Source organism: Gavialis gangeticus, unplaced genomic scaffold (genome assembly GCF_001723915.1).
Source record: "Gavialis gangeticus isolate Ggan-Ray unplaced genomic scaffold, GavGan_comp1, whole genome shotgun sequence".
Lineage (NCBI taxonomy): Eukaryota > Metazoa > Chordata > Crocodylia > Gavialidae > Gavialis > Gavialis gangeticus.
In genome coordinates, this window is record NW_017729004.1 from 34,691,658 (window position 1) to 34,706,743 (window position 15,086).

Here is a 15,086-nt window from a genome sequence, read left to right on the forward strand (position 1 = left end):
CAGGACAAATGGTGCAAGAGACAAGTTGTTTGCCATGTTGCTAACAGAACTTGCATCATACAGTTCAACATTCACATCGTTTTGTTGAATAGACCACAGTAAAATTAATTAATAGTATACTTACATAAAGCAATCTATAAGCCAAAACAGAGGCTTAATCATGCACACTGATTTATCAACAAATACTCCATACACATGGAACACTGTGTTTAGACTTCAGAGTTTTCCCACCCTTTTATTCTGGAATTTTGCATTTTCAATACCTCTGCAGTTAACCCTGTTCCATCAAGCCATTCTTAACAGCCCCAGGAACATTTTGATTAACGAAGTGCTTTGAGCAACTCCACAGGTTCTTTAAGTTTTTGACTCAACCCTGATTAGAGTGCAGTATTCCTCCGCACATCTTTATTTACAAAATGTTTCAGAGGACATTCACCAAATCATTTGGTCTCTGGGCACTTCTATACGTGCTCTGACACATTCTAATCTAAAGGGAACACCACAACGTGCTGCAGTGTCTGATGTATTCAGCACCCCCGAGTTTCAAAATAGTGGTGGGGGCACTTTTCACAGGAGATGAACCCAGATCTCTCAACTTGTAGTCCTGTGTTAATGCAGGACAAAACATTTCAACGTTCAGTTGCAACTGAAGAGTCAGCGGCTGGATGTCTCATCATGTCTGGTAAGAACTTACCATGCTTTCAAGTTCTCAGTTAATGCCAGATGAGAACATACCTGAGAATACTGGATTTGTGCATCACGCTTCCTTAATTAAATATAGTCATCCCAACCTTTACAGTCAGTTAAGGTTTACACAGTGCTGCTCAGGTCTTTCCTGGCATGTTAATTACATTGTCAGAAATGGGAGGCCTGGAGAGAAAACTCAGAAAGCACAAACACACCTTTGTGGTGTTACATTTTGTTTTGGAACACTAATTTTCACCACCACCCTATAGCAGAATGGGTGACAATTATATACTGCATCTTCTAAAAAGCTAGCCTACATTTAAGACTGATAAGAATGAACAAAATTAAACAACTCAGTTCTCAGTTGAGTGCCCCTCTCTTCCCAGAGGTAGATTTTGCAGATACAGCCACCAAGGACACTGGATATTAACCAACAGTATTTGCCTGGAATTAAACTACCCATTATTCTTTGGCATACAGTCTTCCCCACAATAATCTAAAGAACACTCATCCAAATACCTGAACTGGGTTCATCTGCAAGAAAGCATTAAATGAGCACCTCATTAGTCTATGTTATATGTTAAATAGTTTGTGGACTGCACACTAGTTGCAAAATAGATTCATAAGTCCTGTTCTCCACCCCTCACCCCGAAATACCTGGGCTAGTAAGAATACTCGCAACACACGATGCTTTTAGGGTCCAGGTCTATTGTTACATAAAACATGTTTTACTGCATTCTTGCAGGAGAAATTTTGAAAAGCTGGAGACTAAATAGATGCACTGCTAAAAGGGAAGATTTACAAGTAGGATGCTTTCAATCTGAAAATGCAGTCTTTGCTTTAGCTTTAAAAAATGTGGAATTGTTATATCACATCAAAAAAGTCTGGTTTGGATTTTATTAATGGAACAATCAGTAAAGGCTTAAAAACTAGACTTGTCCTGTTTTCTCCTCTGAAAGACTGCACTGAACACAAATACCATGCAACTAAATGACACAAAAGTTGTTTTTTTTTATCACTAGTTATCTAATGCATTCTTATCTGCTGAAGGCAGAATCCAACTGGAATGTGCTCCGCTCACCAAAAGCAGAGACCTCCAGATGTGTCAGTTCTCTAAATTAGTGAGTGGAAGAAGTAACATATATTGTATTCATACATGGAGAGAATCTTCTTGGCTGCTTCCTTGAAGAGGAATATGCGCCAAGTGGGTAACAGAAGCAAAAGAGAAACAGCAGTAGTTTGGATAAAACGCCATTCATCACACGCAACATCGCTGGAAAATGAGCCATCTCAACCATCCTGATGCACTGATTGTTCCAAAGCTAAAAACAACCCTGCTGTTCACAACTGTCATTAGCTGACAAACTCATAAACGAGGAGAAATATTTTAAGACAATGGAAATTTAAACATGCAGAAATTGTACGACATCATTGGGTCTTAAATTTATTTTGGTTAACAGCAGCAATGGACCCATTTCACCAGGAAAAAAATAAGGTGTCAAAATTCTCTTTATATAAAAACTGAACTTCACAACTTAATGAGGTCAGCTCTGTGCATTTTAGTACATTTAGTAAATGTTGTAAAGCCTTTATACAAACACTTATAGGATATGGACAAAAATATGTTTCAGCCAGAAATGCACATCAACTGAACAAATACTGAATCAGGCAGATACAAGTTGTGCCATAAATAGTATCCTTTGATATTAATATGATTGTTACGTCTACCTATATCCATGCAACATAAAAAGGGAAGCAACTTCAGCTCCTAATCTTCAGTGATACCTATTATTACAACATATAGTCCATCGTGTGCAAGGTACATAGACTCTTCACATCCAAAAATGAAGCTGTCATCTTTTAAAGCTCTCATGTGACAACTGCTTCTTAATATAAGCCACCACTTAGCTCATCTCACTACAGATTGGGTCTGATTGGGCTTCTGCAATAAAAAAAGAAAGTTCCCACTTCTGGAGAAGATGCACCTGAAGCCTCTAGGATCAAGTTTAGACTTGAGTCTTTCTGTATATGGGAATGAAGATAAAATAACTTCAGTTTGGACATTTTAATGGCTTAAAGCTAAGTCTCTTTTCTCCAACAAACCAGGGTTAGGAGTTTGACACATACAAAAAATGTATCCAGTACACAGCTCTAGTATTCCCTGGATAAGGCTCCTAGTTCAGGATATTCCTATGCAATGCAACTCTGATGAAGACAAAACTGCTCCTTTGAGAGGTAGAAGCAGTAATACTTAACAAGCTGGCTGTAACCAAATCTCCCAGAGACAGCAGGCAAAGGGATTTGCCAGTTCCTAGTACTTTCAGTATCTGTTGCATGTGAAAGAGCTGATGACAATATTTTTCACCAATCAAAATGCTTTCCAGAATGGTCACCTACACCTTCAGCGTGCTAGGGCTTGCATCCAGGGTTGAGGATTCTAGCACAATCCTTCTGCAGAAGACAGTCACCCCTGAATCTGCACCAGTACCTAAATCTCACTACAGCTTTGGATGTTTAAAAGGTGCTATAAGCCTTTCTAATGCTTGATTTGTAGGACAGAAAGGTTAGTCAGCCTCCATTCTTCTCTTCAAAACCCTCCTTTCCCTCTTTGGAGTCACTCAGCAGCAAATTTTAGGCACACATTCAGGAGCTAAGCATAACATAATCCAAAACCTTGTTCACTTTCTAATGAAGATATACAAATGCACAGCAGGGGTATGTTAATGCAGTCAAAGATTTGCCAGCTGTTTCTAAAGCCAGCCAACAAGCAATAGAGTTGGGCAAAGCAGCAAGGGTTTCTCTGATTAAAACCTCAGTGTTATATCTGATGAGGAATCCACTCATTCTAGACTGTGCAAAAGGGATTACCAAATTGTAATAAAGCTAATAAAGCTGGGGAGAACATGTGCATATGAGAAAAACCCAACATGGCAAACAATCATTGTGGGATGCCATGATTTGTTTGTTTCGATTTTGGGGGGGGGGGGGAGTTTTGGAACTGCCTACATTTTCTAATGGGAAGCGCCCACCCTTGCACAAAATAAATGGAACAAAATTAGTTTATGCAAGTAGGTTTTAAGTAGGTATTAAAAAGTATGAAAACCCTGTTAAGTTAGCACAAGATATAGAAACTGAGCTTTTCTATAAAAAAAATTCTCTCCCTCCACTCATTAACCATTTTAACATTACATGTTTCAAACATAGAAAAAAAGTTAGATCTGGACTCACTTGATGCAGTACAGCAAAGTGGATGAACAGAATTTGAGCTCATAACAGGAATATCGAGTACTAAAGGGAACAAACACATTTCTAGAGCTATTTGAAGGAAAGGTTACACTCCAAGGACAGGCTGAAAAACAACTCATGATCCCTAGCTCACAAGGCAAAAATGCAGGGCACTCCATTTCCCCATCTTTAAAATTGGGATAATATTTCCTTCACAGGGAGGTTTTGTTAGTGTTTTTCAATTTATTAAGGTAAAACACCAGAGGGCATCCTTTAAGGAAAGAACAAGCCCCATACATTCAACAGCTGATGCCCTACAATAGCGCGCAACGATAGCAAAAGCAGCTCTCTCAGGGTGTCTTCACTGTGAAAGCTTTTTGGACACTTTAAGAGGACACGAAGAAAAAGGAAATTGGAGTCTAGCTATATGTATGCTGATGAAATTCCAAGTCTGCATCTACAGAGGAAGGAGGAGTGCTGTCAAATATTTTGTAATCATGAATTATATAGCAACTTTAGAACCAACCGCTTCAGGAAGACGGGTGGGGTGCAAGGAGGGGAGGAAGATATCCCTGAAATACCTTGTTTATACAACATTCCTAGTCTCAGGTTGTAATACGAAGCTTACAAATTAAACACACACTAAAAATAAAGAAGCATCAAACTTCCCACCTAAGCCAGTCAGCAACACTTTCCATTCACCATAAAATGAACTCATCTTTTAAAACAAAGCTAAAAAAAAAGGCAAAAAGCCTCAAGGAAGGCTAAGTGACTGGCATGCACAGGCTGGAATAAACCCATTCATTTCAACCTGACAAAGCATCAAATATTCAGACAACTACTGTTGAAATTTTTACTTTCAAGTTCTTAGAATTGTGCGTTACTTACTTCAAAATCTGATTTTAAAAAGTCTCCTTATGCAGAAGAAAAGGAAAGAGGTATCTTCATAAAACAGTTACTAAGAACTACTGGCTTAAAAAGAGTTGAAATCAGTAGGTTAGATTTCCAAAATACTGTGCCGGAGAAGTTTCTCTCTTCTCTAAAATCTCCTTCCAAAAAGGCTATCATTCAGGTGCTAAGAAAACAAAAGTGACACATCACGCAAGTTACCAAATATCAGCATGCAAGGTTGGCAAGTACATCTGCAGTCAAGATGATTTAGATAAGTCGGATAAATTTAGAATGGTGCTTTCCAATGGCATGTGCACACCAAATGCAGTAGATATGCAAAGCTATATTCCAAGAGCTGCTTCCAAAGTACTTAAGCTAAAAACTGTTAGCAAAAATAGTCTTTTGAAAGTTCTCAGCCATCTGAAGTCCTCAACAATGTAGTTCCTAGATCTGCTTTTAGCATTTCCATCCATAACTGGATTTATCCCCATAAAACTATAGGCTCCCCAACCTCAGAGGACTAAGCCAAAAGCAGTGTGGCAATTTCACACAGGACCAACCTTTTATGGGCTGAACAGTTGAGCTTTGATATAGCTAATCTACCATAAATAGCTCTGGAAACTCAGAAGGATCAGATCAGCTGTTGCAACCGTCCCAGCCTATAGCCGCTTCAAGTCCAATTATACTGTCAACTCTTGTCTTGCCACTTTCGTTTCACACCCTCCTCTCTCTCCCCAGTCTCACCCTTACAAGAAATTAGAAACTACAGAAGAAGACTGAGAGGCAAAAAAGAGATATGGAAGAGGAACAGGATGGAACAGAAAGGAATACCAAGTGAGGATTTCACTTGCATGAAAGGCATTCTTTAAAGGAACAAACGAAAAAGAAGAATTTTAGTAGTTAAGAAAAAATTTAACAAAATGACCTCCAAGACAAGATACTGACTCAGACTTCTAGACCAAAATATTATTTGAAATAAGTAAACAAAGGGACAATGAGGTAGGTGCAACAGATCAGATTTAACTCATGCAGTTGTCATACAAGTATTAAACTGCCTATTTTCCCATTTTGTTTTAAAAAACAAAAACACTTGTGTTTAATATTATAAATTTAATATTATCCCTGCAGAAAGTCACAGAACTGCATGTTATCATGATTAGAGTATGCCAATTCCTGTCAACTATTTAGAAATGTTTTCCCCGCAATAGTGCAAACTACCATTTAAGAACTTGGACATTTTGGAACCTGCTGGCTATTTTTGTTTATTACCAATACAAGGCAACATAACTTTCTAAAAATATCATCTGTATGACTGCCGTATCTCTGGTAGTGGGACAATAGAACACTGTCCTGATAGAAAAATGTAAGAGTTAAGATTTCATTGAATACAAACTAAAAAAAGTAGCATGATACACTTATAGGTTTCTTACGCTGTAAAAAGACACACCAGCTAAGAATATTTTTTAAATGAAAGTACAAGATTAGATGCAACATTTTTAAAACTAAATGATACTGCTTCCCTACTACTTTCTCTCATGTCCACCCTTAAAACTAAAGGAACAAGAACACCACCAAAACACAACCCTTCCCCCCCTCCTGCCTCCACACAAACTGCTTCCATGAAACCTCAACTCCTGAACTTGGAAGTAAAAGTCCCATGGGAAAGACATTGAACTGAGTCTCAGGAAAACCAAATTTGGTTCCTGGCTACATCAGTGTCTCCTTGCGATTCTGAGCAAGTACTTTAGCCTCAGTGCATCAGTTTTCCCATCTGTAAATGAGGCACAAAGACTGTGTGCATTTGCACAAAAGCCTTGAGTTTGACTGGAAACTTTGGAAGCAACTGTACTGAAGAGGAGATAGTGAGCAAAACGGCATAGAAGGCTGAAAATCCCAAAAGCCTGAAGGAAAGCCAAGTACACCTCAATTTCTTTGTACATGCTGCATTCCATCACTTTTGATTAGAAACCTCACTGGTGCAAGGACCCGATTTCCAACTTCTCTATAACCATTAGTGTAGCTTAAAGTCTCTACTTCTGGTTATGACCACTTAGACAAGTTTTGATTTTATGTTGATGGATTAAACAACAGTTTGCAATCCCTTCAGAGTTGCTTAAGGAGGAAAGCTGCACTACTGGGGCAGAAAACAAGAGAGAAGTTTACCCCTCAAACCCCTGATAACATTAATGCAAATAAAACCAGCTGCGAAATATCAGTGAGAGTCAACTTTCCATTACAAGGTGGAGAAGTGTCTGCCCTGCATGCAGGGGCAGATCCAGAGGTGGTGCAGTGGTGACCATACTCCGCTTTCAGACCAGACTGTGCTGCAGCAGAAGCCTCTGCAAATTTTGTTAAGTCCCCAAAGCAGGTAAAAATTCCCACTCCCTTTCATCTCTGTGCTCAGAGACATATCCCCTCCCTCATTCCTCTTCTACCCTTTTGTGCCTCCATGACCTACTGCTGCATTCCCTGCTGTCCTGGAGGGCAGGGGAAGCTCCAGAGCTGCTCTAGTCTCTTCCATCTGGGCTGCACAGGGGCTGGGCTCAGCTGGGGACAGCAGCACTAATAGTGGGAGTGTGGATTCTCTCTCCTTGCTCAGTCTCCTCAGGAGCAGACACGGGGAAAGGGAAGTCCCCCCCACACTTGGTACCCATATGAACCTAGGCCCTGCACAGTCCAGCTGGAGCTTCTCCTGACTCCTAGACAGTAGGAAAGAACAACCTGGGAGATTAGGGGTCTCTGAGCATGGACAGGAAGGAGGTGGTGGTGTAGTCTTACATGTTTTGGGGACTTAAAATGTCCCCAGAGGCATGGGGGGTGGGGGTTAGAAGGGGAAGATGAAGGCTGGAGCAGGAGATGCTGCCATCCTTGTAATACCAGGTGCTGCTCCTGCATGACTTTTGCAAAATCCTGGATCTGCCCCTGCCCACAAGTACAAAGTGTCCTGAGTAAGATTTGTCCTAATGTGTGCATCAATTTGAGCACCACATTCAAAAGTAAAACATTACTCTTACAAGGCTCCCTTCTCCCCTCACCCCCCAAGTAAGCTCCTGTCCTGAGACAGCATAAAGAGTAACTACAATAATTCTTTCAGATTCTCTTTCATTTTTTTTACATGCTTTAAAATACGGTGAGAGGTGTTCAATTAACTGAAAGCAATAAATCAAGGTTGTAGCCACGGGTACAGCAGAAGCATTGGTGCTCTCTAACCTGCCCTTACCCACATAAGCAGAGGGAGAAAAATATTACTTGGGGGAGGGGCTGGGTGGTGCAGGGTGCACCCACTTGACTGCAGGGCCTTGATGGGGCTGGTGCACACTGGTGCTGCGGTGGCAGTGTGCAGAGTGGGCGCTGGGCACGCTGCTGCAGTAGCGGGGTATGGCAGTGGCACTGTCACCAGCTACTGGGAAATTAGTTAGGGGAGGGTGGGGGAGAATAAGCCCCATTAGCCCCGGTCTTCTGCTGCCTATGCCTACCAAGATAAATCCTGGCCTTCTTTACTGAAGAATTTTAAGGATGCCAGTTGTAACACAGAAACAGTCCCTTCCACAAGGAATGGGATTGAGCTCAACTCATTTCATTATAGCGCCAAACAGTTTATTATTACCACCCAGGTGGCTGGGATTTTAAAGGCTGCTCCCAAACTCAGGAATAGAGGTCTGATATCAGATTGGCACTGATATAAAGAAAATTGACTGCATTGGAAATGGACATGATGTAGCCAATAATGTGGCTGATAAATGGCCCACGCATGCGTGCAGCTGCAGCGCAGCACATAGGCAGCAAGGAGCAGAGTGGCAACATGAAGAGCTGTGTGCAGCTGGTAAGTCTGTTGTGGCAGGCAGGGAAGGGTGAGGGAAGGGGCATTGGAAGGAGCAGATCAAGGTCCCCTCCATGAAGGAGGAAGTGGGACTGAGGCTGGGGCAGGTACTGCCCAGCCGCGGCTCATCCGATGGGTGTGAGAGGGAGGCAGCTCCTGCTGCTGCATGCATTCCAGGAGGGCAAGGGGGGCACGTCCCGCCCAGATCTGAGCAGGGCAGGCTGCAGTTATGGACTGGGGCTACACCGGGCTCTTCCCGGTGGGGGCTGGGTCAGGCTGCACTTGGGGAAGATGAGCGGCAGCCCTGGGAGAGGGGGTTGGGGGGACACTACAGCAAAGTTTGGGATGGTTGCAGCTCCCCACCCAGTGCCGCTGCCCACACTGAGCGCAACCTGGCCCAGCACCAATCAGGAAGAGCATGGCACAGTCCCAGGCCCAGCCCACAGTGGCAGCCCACCAGATCTGGGGAGCACACGCACTCCCCCACTCCTCCCGTGCCCTCATGGGGTGCGCGTAGCAATGGGAATTGCCCCTCTCCCCCCAACAAGCCGCAGCTCCGTCCCACTCCCCGCCCTGCCCCAGCTGGGTAGCACCTGCCCCAGCCCCACCCCCACTCCCTCACTATGTGGGCCTTGATCTTTCCCTCCGCTCCCCTCCCCTCCCACCACAAGACTTACTAGCTGCACCAACTCTCCATGCTATATCAGAAATCAGATCGGTAGCAGCTGATATGCCTCCTTAAATATCAGCTATCTGTATCAGCCTCAAAAATTTCTATTGGTGCACCCCTACTCAAGAACTCAAAAAAAGGGGAAAAAAAGTACTCCTGCAAGAGCCCATTTTCAGACAAGCTGAAATACAAGCAGATTCGGAGCATTTCAGAGTGCAGTGAGCACCTTCCCCCCCCCCCCCAACAAACACAGGACAAAGCATCTGCAAAAAGCTGAGGAATTGAGGAACTACAAGTAAGGTCTTGACTTCATTGTTTGTCTGCTACCTTATGTTTCTTTCTTAGTGTAACATGCAGATGGTTTATTCTACATCTTTCATAGGTACTCATCTCTGCTGGTCTTGAAATAAAAATTGGTCTCCCAAGGCCCTGGGACTGGCTGTGACCGTCTCATTGACTGTCCCTTTAATGAAGCCAGAAGAGCTTATATTAATGGAGACACTCACAGAGGTATCAGGGACTCAGATTTCCAAAGAGGATACATACCAACAGTTAAGGAATAATTATAGCATTACACTCATACAAGACCGAATTCTACAGCTTAGGAAGCCTGGTATAAATATACACAAAACTGAATTACTTAAAACATTTTGAAAACAGCTGCTAGGTTTGTTCCTTCCACAGAAAAGTGCTCTTATTCAGGAAAAGGTAAGCTTAACACAACTTACCAGCATCCATTGTTAGAATCATGACCCCACTTCTGTATCTCAGGAGCAGAAAGCCTTACCAGCCAGTCCACACGAATGACTCAGAAGGACAGCATAGCTTTGTTTCAGCTTTTATCTTCTGGCTCATTCACCCCTCCTCCCCTCTTTCTCCCGTGGGATAAAAGTGTTGCCTCTACCCTGTGCCTGGCCATCCCGATTGGTTCATTTATAAAACCTCACTCATTTAGCATATTCAAGCTTGAGAGAACCTAAAATGACCCATATAAAAGTTCTTCCCCCTTCCCACTCTCCCTCTCGTATAATGAGCCCTTCACTGTTACTGACACTAGTTTCATTTGGGGTAGTTTTCATTAGACCAACCACTTCCTGAAGTACAGCACCAGCAAAATGACTATAATGTTGGAGAGAGGCAACAAAACGCCCCACAAGCAACAATGGAGCCAGATTCTCTTGCACTTCTCCCCTGAAGAGGAACAACTAAAGACTCCATAGTGGGGCTTGAGATGGGTGTCCACTTATCTGGACACAGACACACCAAGGATCAGGGTTTACCATGGCTGTCCTGAGACAGGATTTGGTCTCAAAGAAAAACATAAAAGCTGTAAGGAAGCATGTATCTGAACAAGAGGTGCATCTGAAAGTCACCTAGAACTCTACAAATAGGGGAATATTTCTTTTTCCTCACTGAGCAGGATCCTTAAAATTGGGAACTAGTTTTATTGCTAGTAAAATGTAGGAACTGTCTGAAACAGTCCAAGAGGTATTTACATCCATTTGAGAAACACAGCTGTAACTAGCAGAGAGAAAAAAAAAGTGCTGTGGAATTTCAAGTTGACAGAGATGCCAGGATCCTCACTTAATGAATTACAATGCAGCCAGGGAATTGTCTAAGGAAAGAAAAGTTGGTTTCATTTTGTATTATTAAATTAAGACCTGAAGTTTGACTTTGAAAGCTGTATTTATCTGATAGCTGGAATTCTTATAGAACAGAATGTATATGTATATTTAGGGATTCAAGCACATAAGGAACAAGTTGCATTTCATTCACTATCTGTCTCCTGATAAGCACCATTCTTTGTAAACAGAAAGAATGTCAGACTGCCATCTCATCACAGTATTTACCACTAGTTATGCTACGGCTCATAACTCAGTGATAAAGCCACAAGGAGGTTTTGTACTCACTTGAGTAAGCAAAGCGCTCCCCCCGCTTTTTTTTTTGAAGGGATGTGAGCTGCGTGGTGCAAGCATTGGGTTTAAAAAGCTATTTAAAGATGGAGGTCACAGCCCAAAAGCATTAGTATGAGCAACACCGCTGAGTCACCATCACTTATCACACGATTTCTTGATCTGCTCTTACTTTAAAGAGCCATTGTGCCAGCAGGATAAGGCTCTGATCCAGTTTGTTAACTGCACTGGGAAATAAAATTACCAGCAGGAAGAAAACTTATTCCAGGCATCCAGAGCAGGACACCAAAACAAGAGTTTCGACAGGAATATAAAAAACTTTCTTCCCTCAAGACACAAGCCAAGAGTTGATCAAGGAGAAATGAAACATGTTATTCACTAACTACCCACTACCCAGCTTCATTACTTTTTGAAGCACCTAGTACAGCAGGGGCGGGCAATTATTTTGGGCAGAGGGCCACTTACTGAGTTTTGGCAAACCATCGAGGGCCTCATGACAGGCAGCCCACAGCAGATAAATATTAATTTTCTAAGTTTTTTAGGGGCCCCACGGGCCAGACAGAATGGCCTGGCAGGCTGCATCCGGCCCCCGGGCCACATTTTGTCCACCAGGGTGGGCAAAATACAGACTGAGGGCTGGATCTAGCAAGAAGGCCCCCGGAGCAATGAGGAGGAGGTGGCCACGTCTACTGACAACTCTTACTTTTTCCTGGAGCCTAGCAGCAGCTTCTGTCCAGCCACTGCTGTCTCCAGACCTGGGTCACCAAAGCTGGGAAGCAGCTCTAGCCCATCCTCAGGGAGAAGGGCAGCCCAGAGGAAGCGCTGGTGGTACCAGGGGCCCTGGCTGAGCTGCCGTTGCTGAAGCTGCTGCCCACGCACACCCACACTAGCTCCCCACCTTCCTGCAGCCCCATCCCACATAGGGAGGTTTGGTGAGCTGTTGCACAGGGGAGTGCTGAACTGGCCCATGACAGCTTCCCAAAACTCCTTATGTGACCTGTGGGTGAAAATAAATTTCCCACCCCTGACACAGTACTAACCACATGATAAACCGAGTAGACGGCTGTCCTCATTCCGTGCTGCAGTTCTTAGGTAGGTTGTTAGTTCCTCGAACTCGGACATATGCTCGATACCCAGAATCCCAGAGTTTAGGGTGACATAAGATCTGTATTCAATTAATGTTTTAACATGCGCGCACAGCTACCTCTTCCCAACATAAAAAGCCTCACGAGTGTAAAAAGGCCCAGCCTAGTTTCTTATTAAACAAAAACTTCTTATGCAACTACATAATGAAGATGCTGTCTCTAAGGGAATCTGCCACGCTCATACTCAATTTATGTTAGTCTCCAGCTTTCCCCCGCCACATACTTTTTTCACATGTCCCTTGTTTTGGTATATTTACTATCAACTCCTGATGGACATGGATGTTGTATCCAAGCAATAAACATTCTCAAATCCCCAAACAGAGATAACACCAATGATGCAATTCCAGAACCTCTTGATCATATATTGACAACATTTTACAGAAGCAGGACATGCGCTACCACAGTTCTCCTGCTTTAGCTGTGGTAGGTTAAGGTATTAGGTCTGCTGTTAGGGTTGATGGTAATCTTATGTAGAGTTTAGATTATGGTTTGTATGTGATGGTTTGGGTAGGGACAATGCTGCCTCAGGCAGGGGGCTGGACTACATGACCTCTGGAGGTCCCTTCCAGCCCTTCTTCTTTATGACACTATAACCTGAGGTCAACCCTAAAGAAGAATGAACGAGGTTTCATTCTTTATCACACTATGTTTGTCATAAAAGATGCCTGAAGCTTCACTCTCTGCACTAGAGAATAGTAGACAAAAGTTAAGTTTCCACCTTCTTTTCTTTCTAGAGACACACACAGAGATGGAAAAAGAACTATAACAAATGAGAATGCCATAAACAAAGGGCATATAAGCGAATGACTGTGGCTTCATATATCACAGATGTTTCCAGCATGGTTAACCTGCTGCTTAATTTTTAATTCCCAATTATTAGGCAGGGGAGACGCCCCTCTTCTCGACCTTGAATGTCTTGCTGTAGTTAGAGGGTGAAGGCCTGTCCCTTGCACTGTAGGCAGGCTGACCCCTGCGTGAGACTTCAAATGTGAGAATCTTGGGTACACAATTGATGGTGATGGGAGATTTATCTTGGGCTTTTCCTCTACTTTGCTCCTTTGGCATTTTGGCTAGAAGCAAGCAAGACTAGGGGGTATCTGAACTTCAAGGCCTCCAGGCTTGGGGCTTGCACGTAGGATGCCTGCTGTGGACCTGGTAGTTGAATCCCCAGGCTGAAGAGTCTGGGATATATGATACTTGCTGGTAGTAGTGCCACACAGACTTGAACAATTGACCCCTGCTCAGTCGGTAGAATTTGGAACCTATTTGTCCCAAGACACAACATTTCAAAAGGTTATTATTTAGCAGAGAAAGGCAGTTACAAAAGGGTAAGTATGAAATGTATGCCAGTGCATCTTTACTATGAGAAGCCTCCCCCATCATTCTGGGATAACAAGAGTGTCAATTCCTTGGTTCAGCAAGTCAGTATGTAAAAGTTACAGCGATCTATTCTCAAAGTAACAAAAGCACAAATCATTTCATGGTTAGAGGAAGACAAATGCATACAATGTGGCAATACTCCTCAAACTGGGCAAAGGTCAACCGCTCAATTTAAATGAGTCTCAAAAAGGCAGTTGATTGCAAACTGTAATAGTGATGAAGTAGGAACAGTTCGATTGGCACCAAGAGAAATAAAGTGGATATAAAAGGAGCCCCAGAGGCACATAGAGTCAACATTTCTAGTAGGCCTAAAGCTGATTTAGTGAAGATACTCAATCTGTAACATTAATGACATGGATATTATTTCATTGCATCAAGGCAACAAGGGATTTGTAAAAAACCCTGAATATTGCCCTTGATTCAGTTTTAACCCAACTGAAAGAAGTGAAAGCCTTCAATACATTATCTCACACTGTGCTATGAAGGAAAGCAACTGGCTGAACTTTTTGTATAAAAGGATAAGCCTCCAAATTTAGAAATTTGTTTGATTGCAAATTACATGGAATGAACATTGTCAGGCTTACAGAGGAGACAGAAATAACAATTAAGTTGCAAGTGGAACCTTAATTCTGCTCCTTTTTGTGTATGCCTAATCATGTACCAGTTCTCAAATATGAAGTACCAAAGGCAATAAATTGATACATGCAAGTTTTTTCTTCCTTTCACTGGACATCCAGATAAATAACAGTGTAGCACTAGGCTTTATACTAGATGTTTTTCTCTTTTTTTTTTTTAATTAAAAAAAAAAAAGCCCTTTTAGCTATGCATTTATATGGTTTAAGTCTGTGTCTGTATATCTTGCAGTTTTCTTCCCCAGCCTCCCAATAAGCAGCACAGCATGAGGTGAAATTCAAGGGACAAGGGACCAAGTAGTAAATTACAAGGTAGATTCAGCTGGTCTAGACAGGCAACCAGTGTTTTATCAGTCATCAGTCTATATTTCAGTAAACTATGATCTGTAATAGTGCGATTTATTAGTCAGGTAAAAAATACAGGGTAAACCAAGTCAAATACGTAATACGCTGAGAAAGTACCAGAGTGATATCTGGTATTTGAGAGATTACACAAAACAAATATGCAAGATTACATCTCAGTAGTTCATGTTACACAAGACAATGGAATTAATTCAGATTCAGCCATAACTCATCTACTGGCTTCACTGCTCAATTGTACAGTTTTAACATTGTTAGGTACTTTAACATATACATATATGAAAATAACCCTCATGAGATACAAGAGGGCTGTGTGTGTATTATTTATAATACACACACATCTTCTGCACCTTGCTAAGTGCT

At 42.3% G+C, this 15,086-nt stretch overlaps 1 protein-coding gene across 1 annotated transcript in view; it reads right to left on the minus strand.

Annotated features, from left to right (window-relative positions):
* The window catches only part of SVIL (supervillin), a 235,462-nt gene extending 225,416 nt beyond the window's left edge, over positions 1 to 10,046 (minus strand). Inside the window, exon 1 of the mRNA XM_019508211.1 lies at positions 10,022 to 10,046. Coding sequence (XP_019363756.1) covers positions 10,022 to 10,043 — 22 coding nt within the window. The 5' untranslated portion in view covers positions 10,044 to 10,046. The remainder of the gene's footprint in view (positions 1 to 10,021) is intronic.
* Positions 10,047 to 15,086: the final 5,040 nt, after the last annotated feature.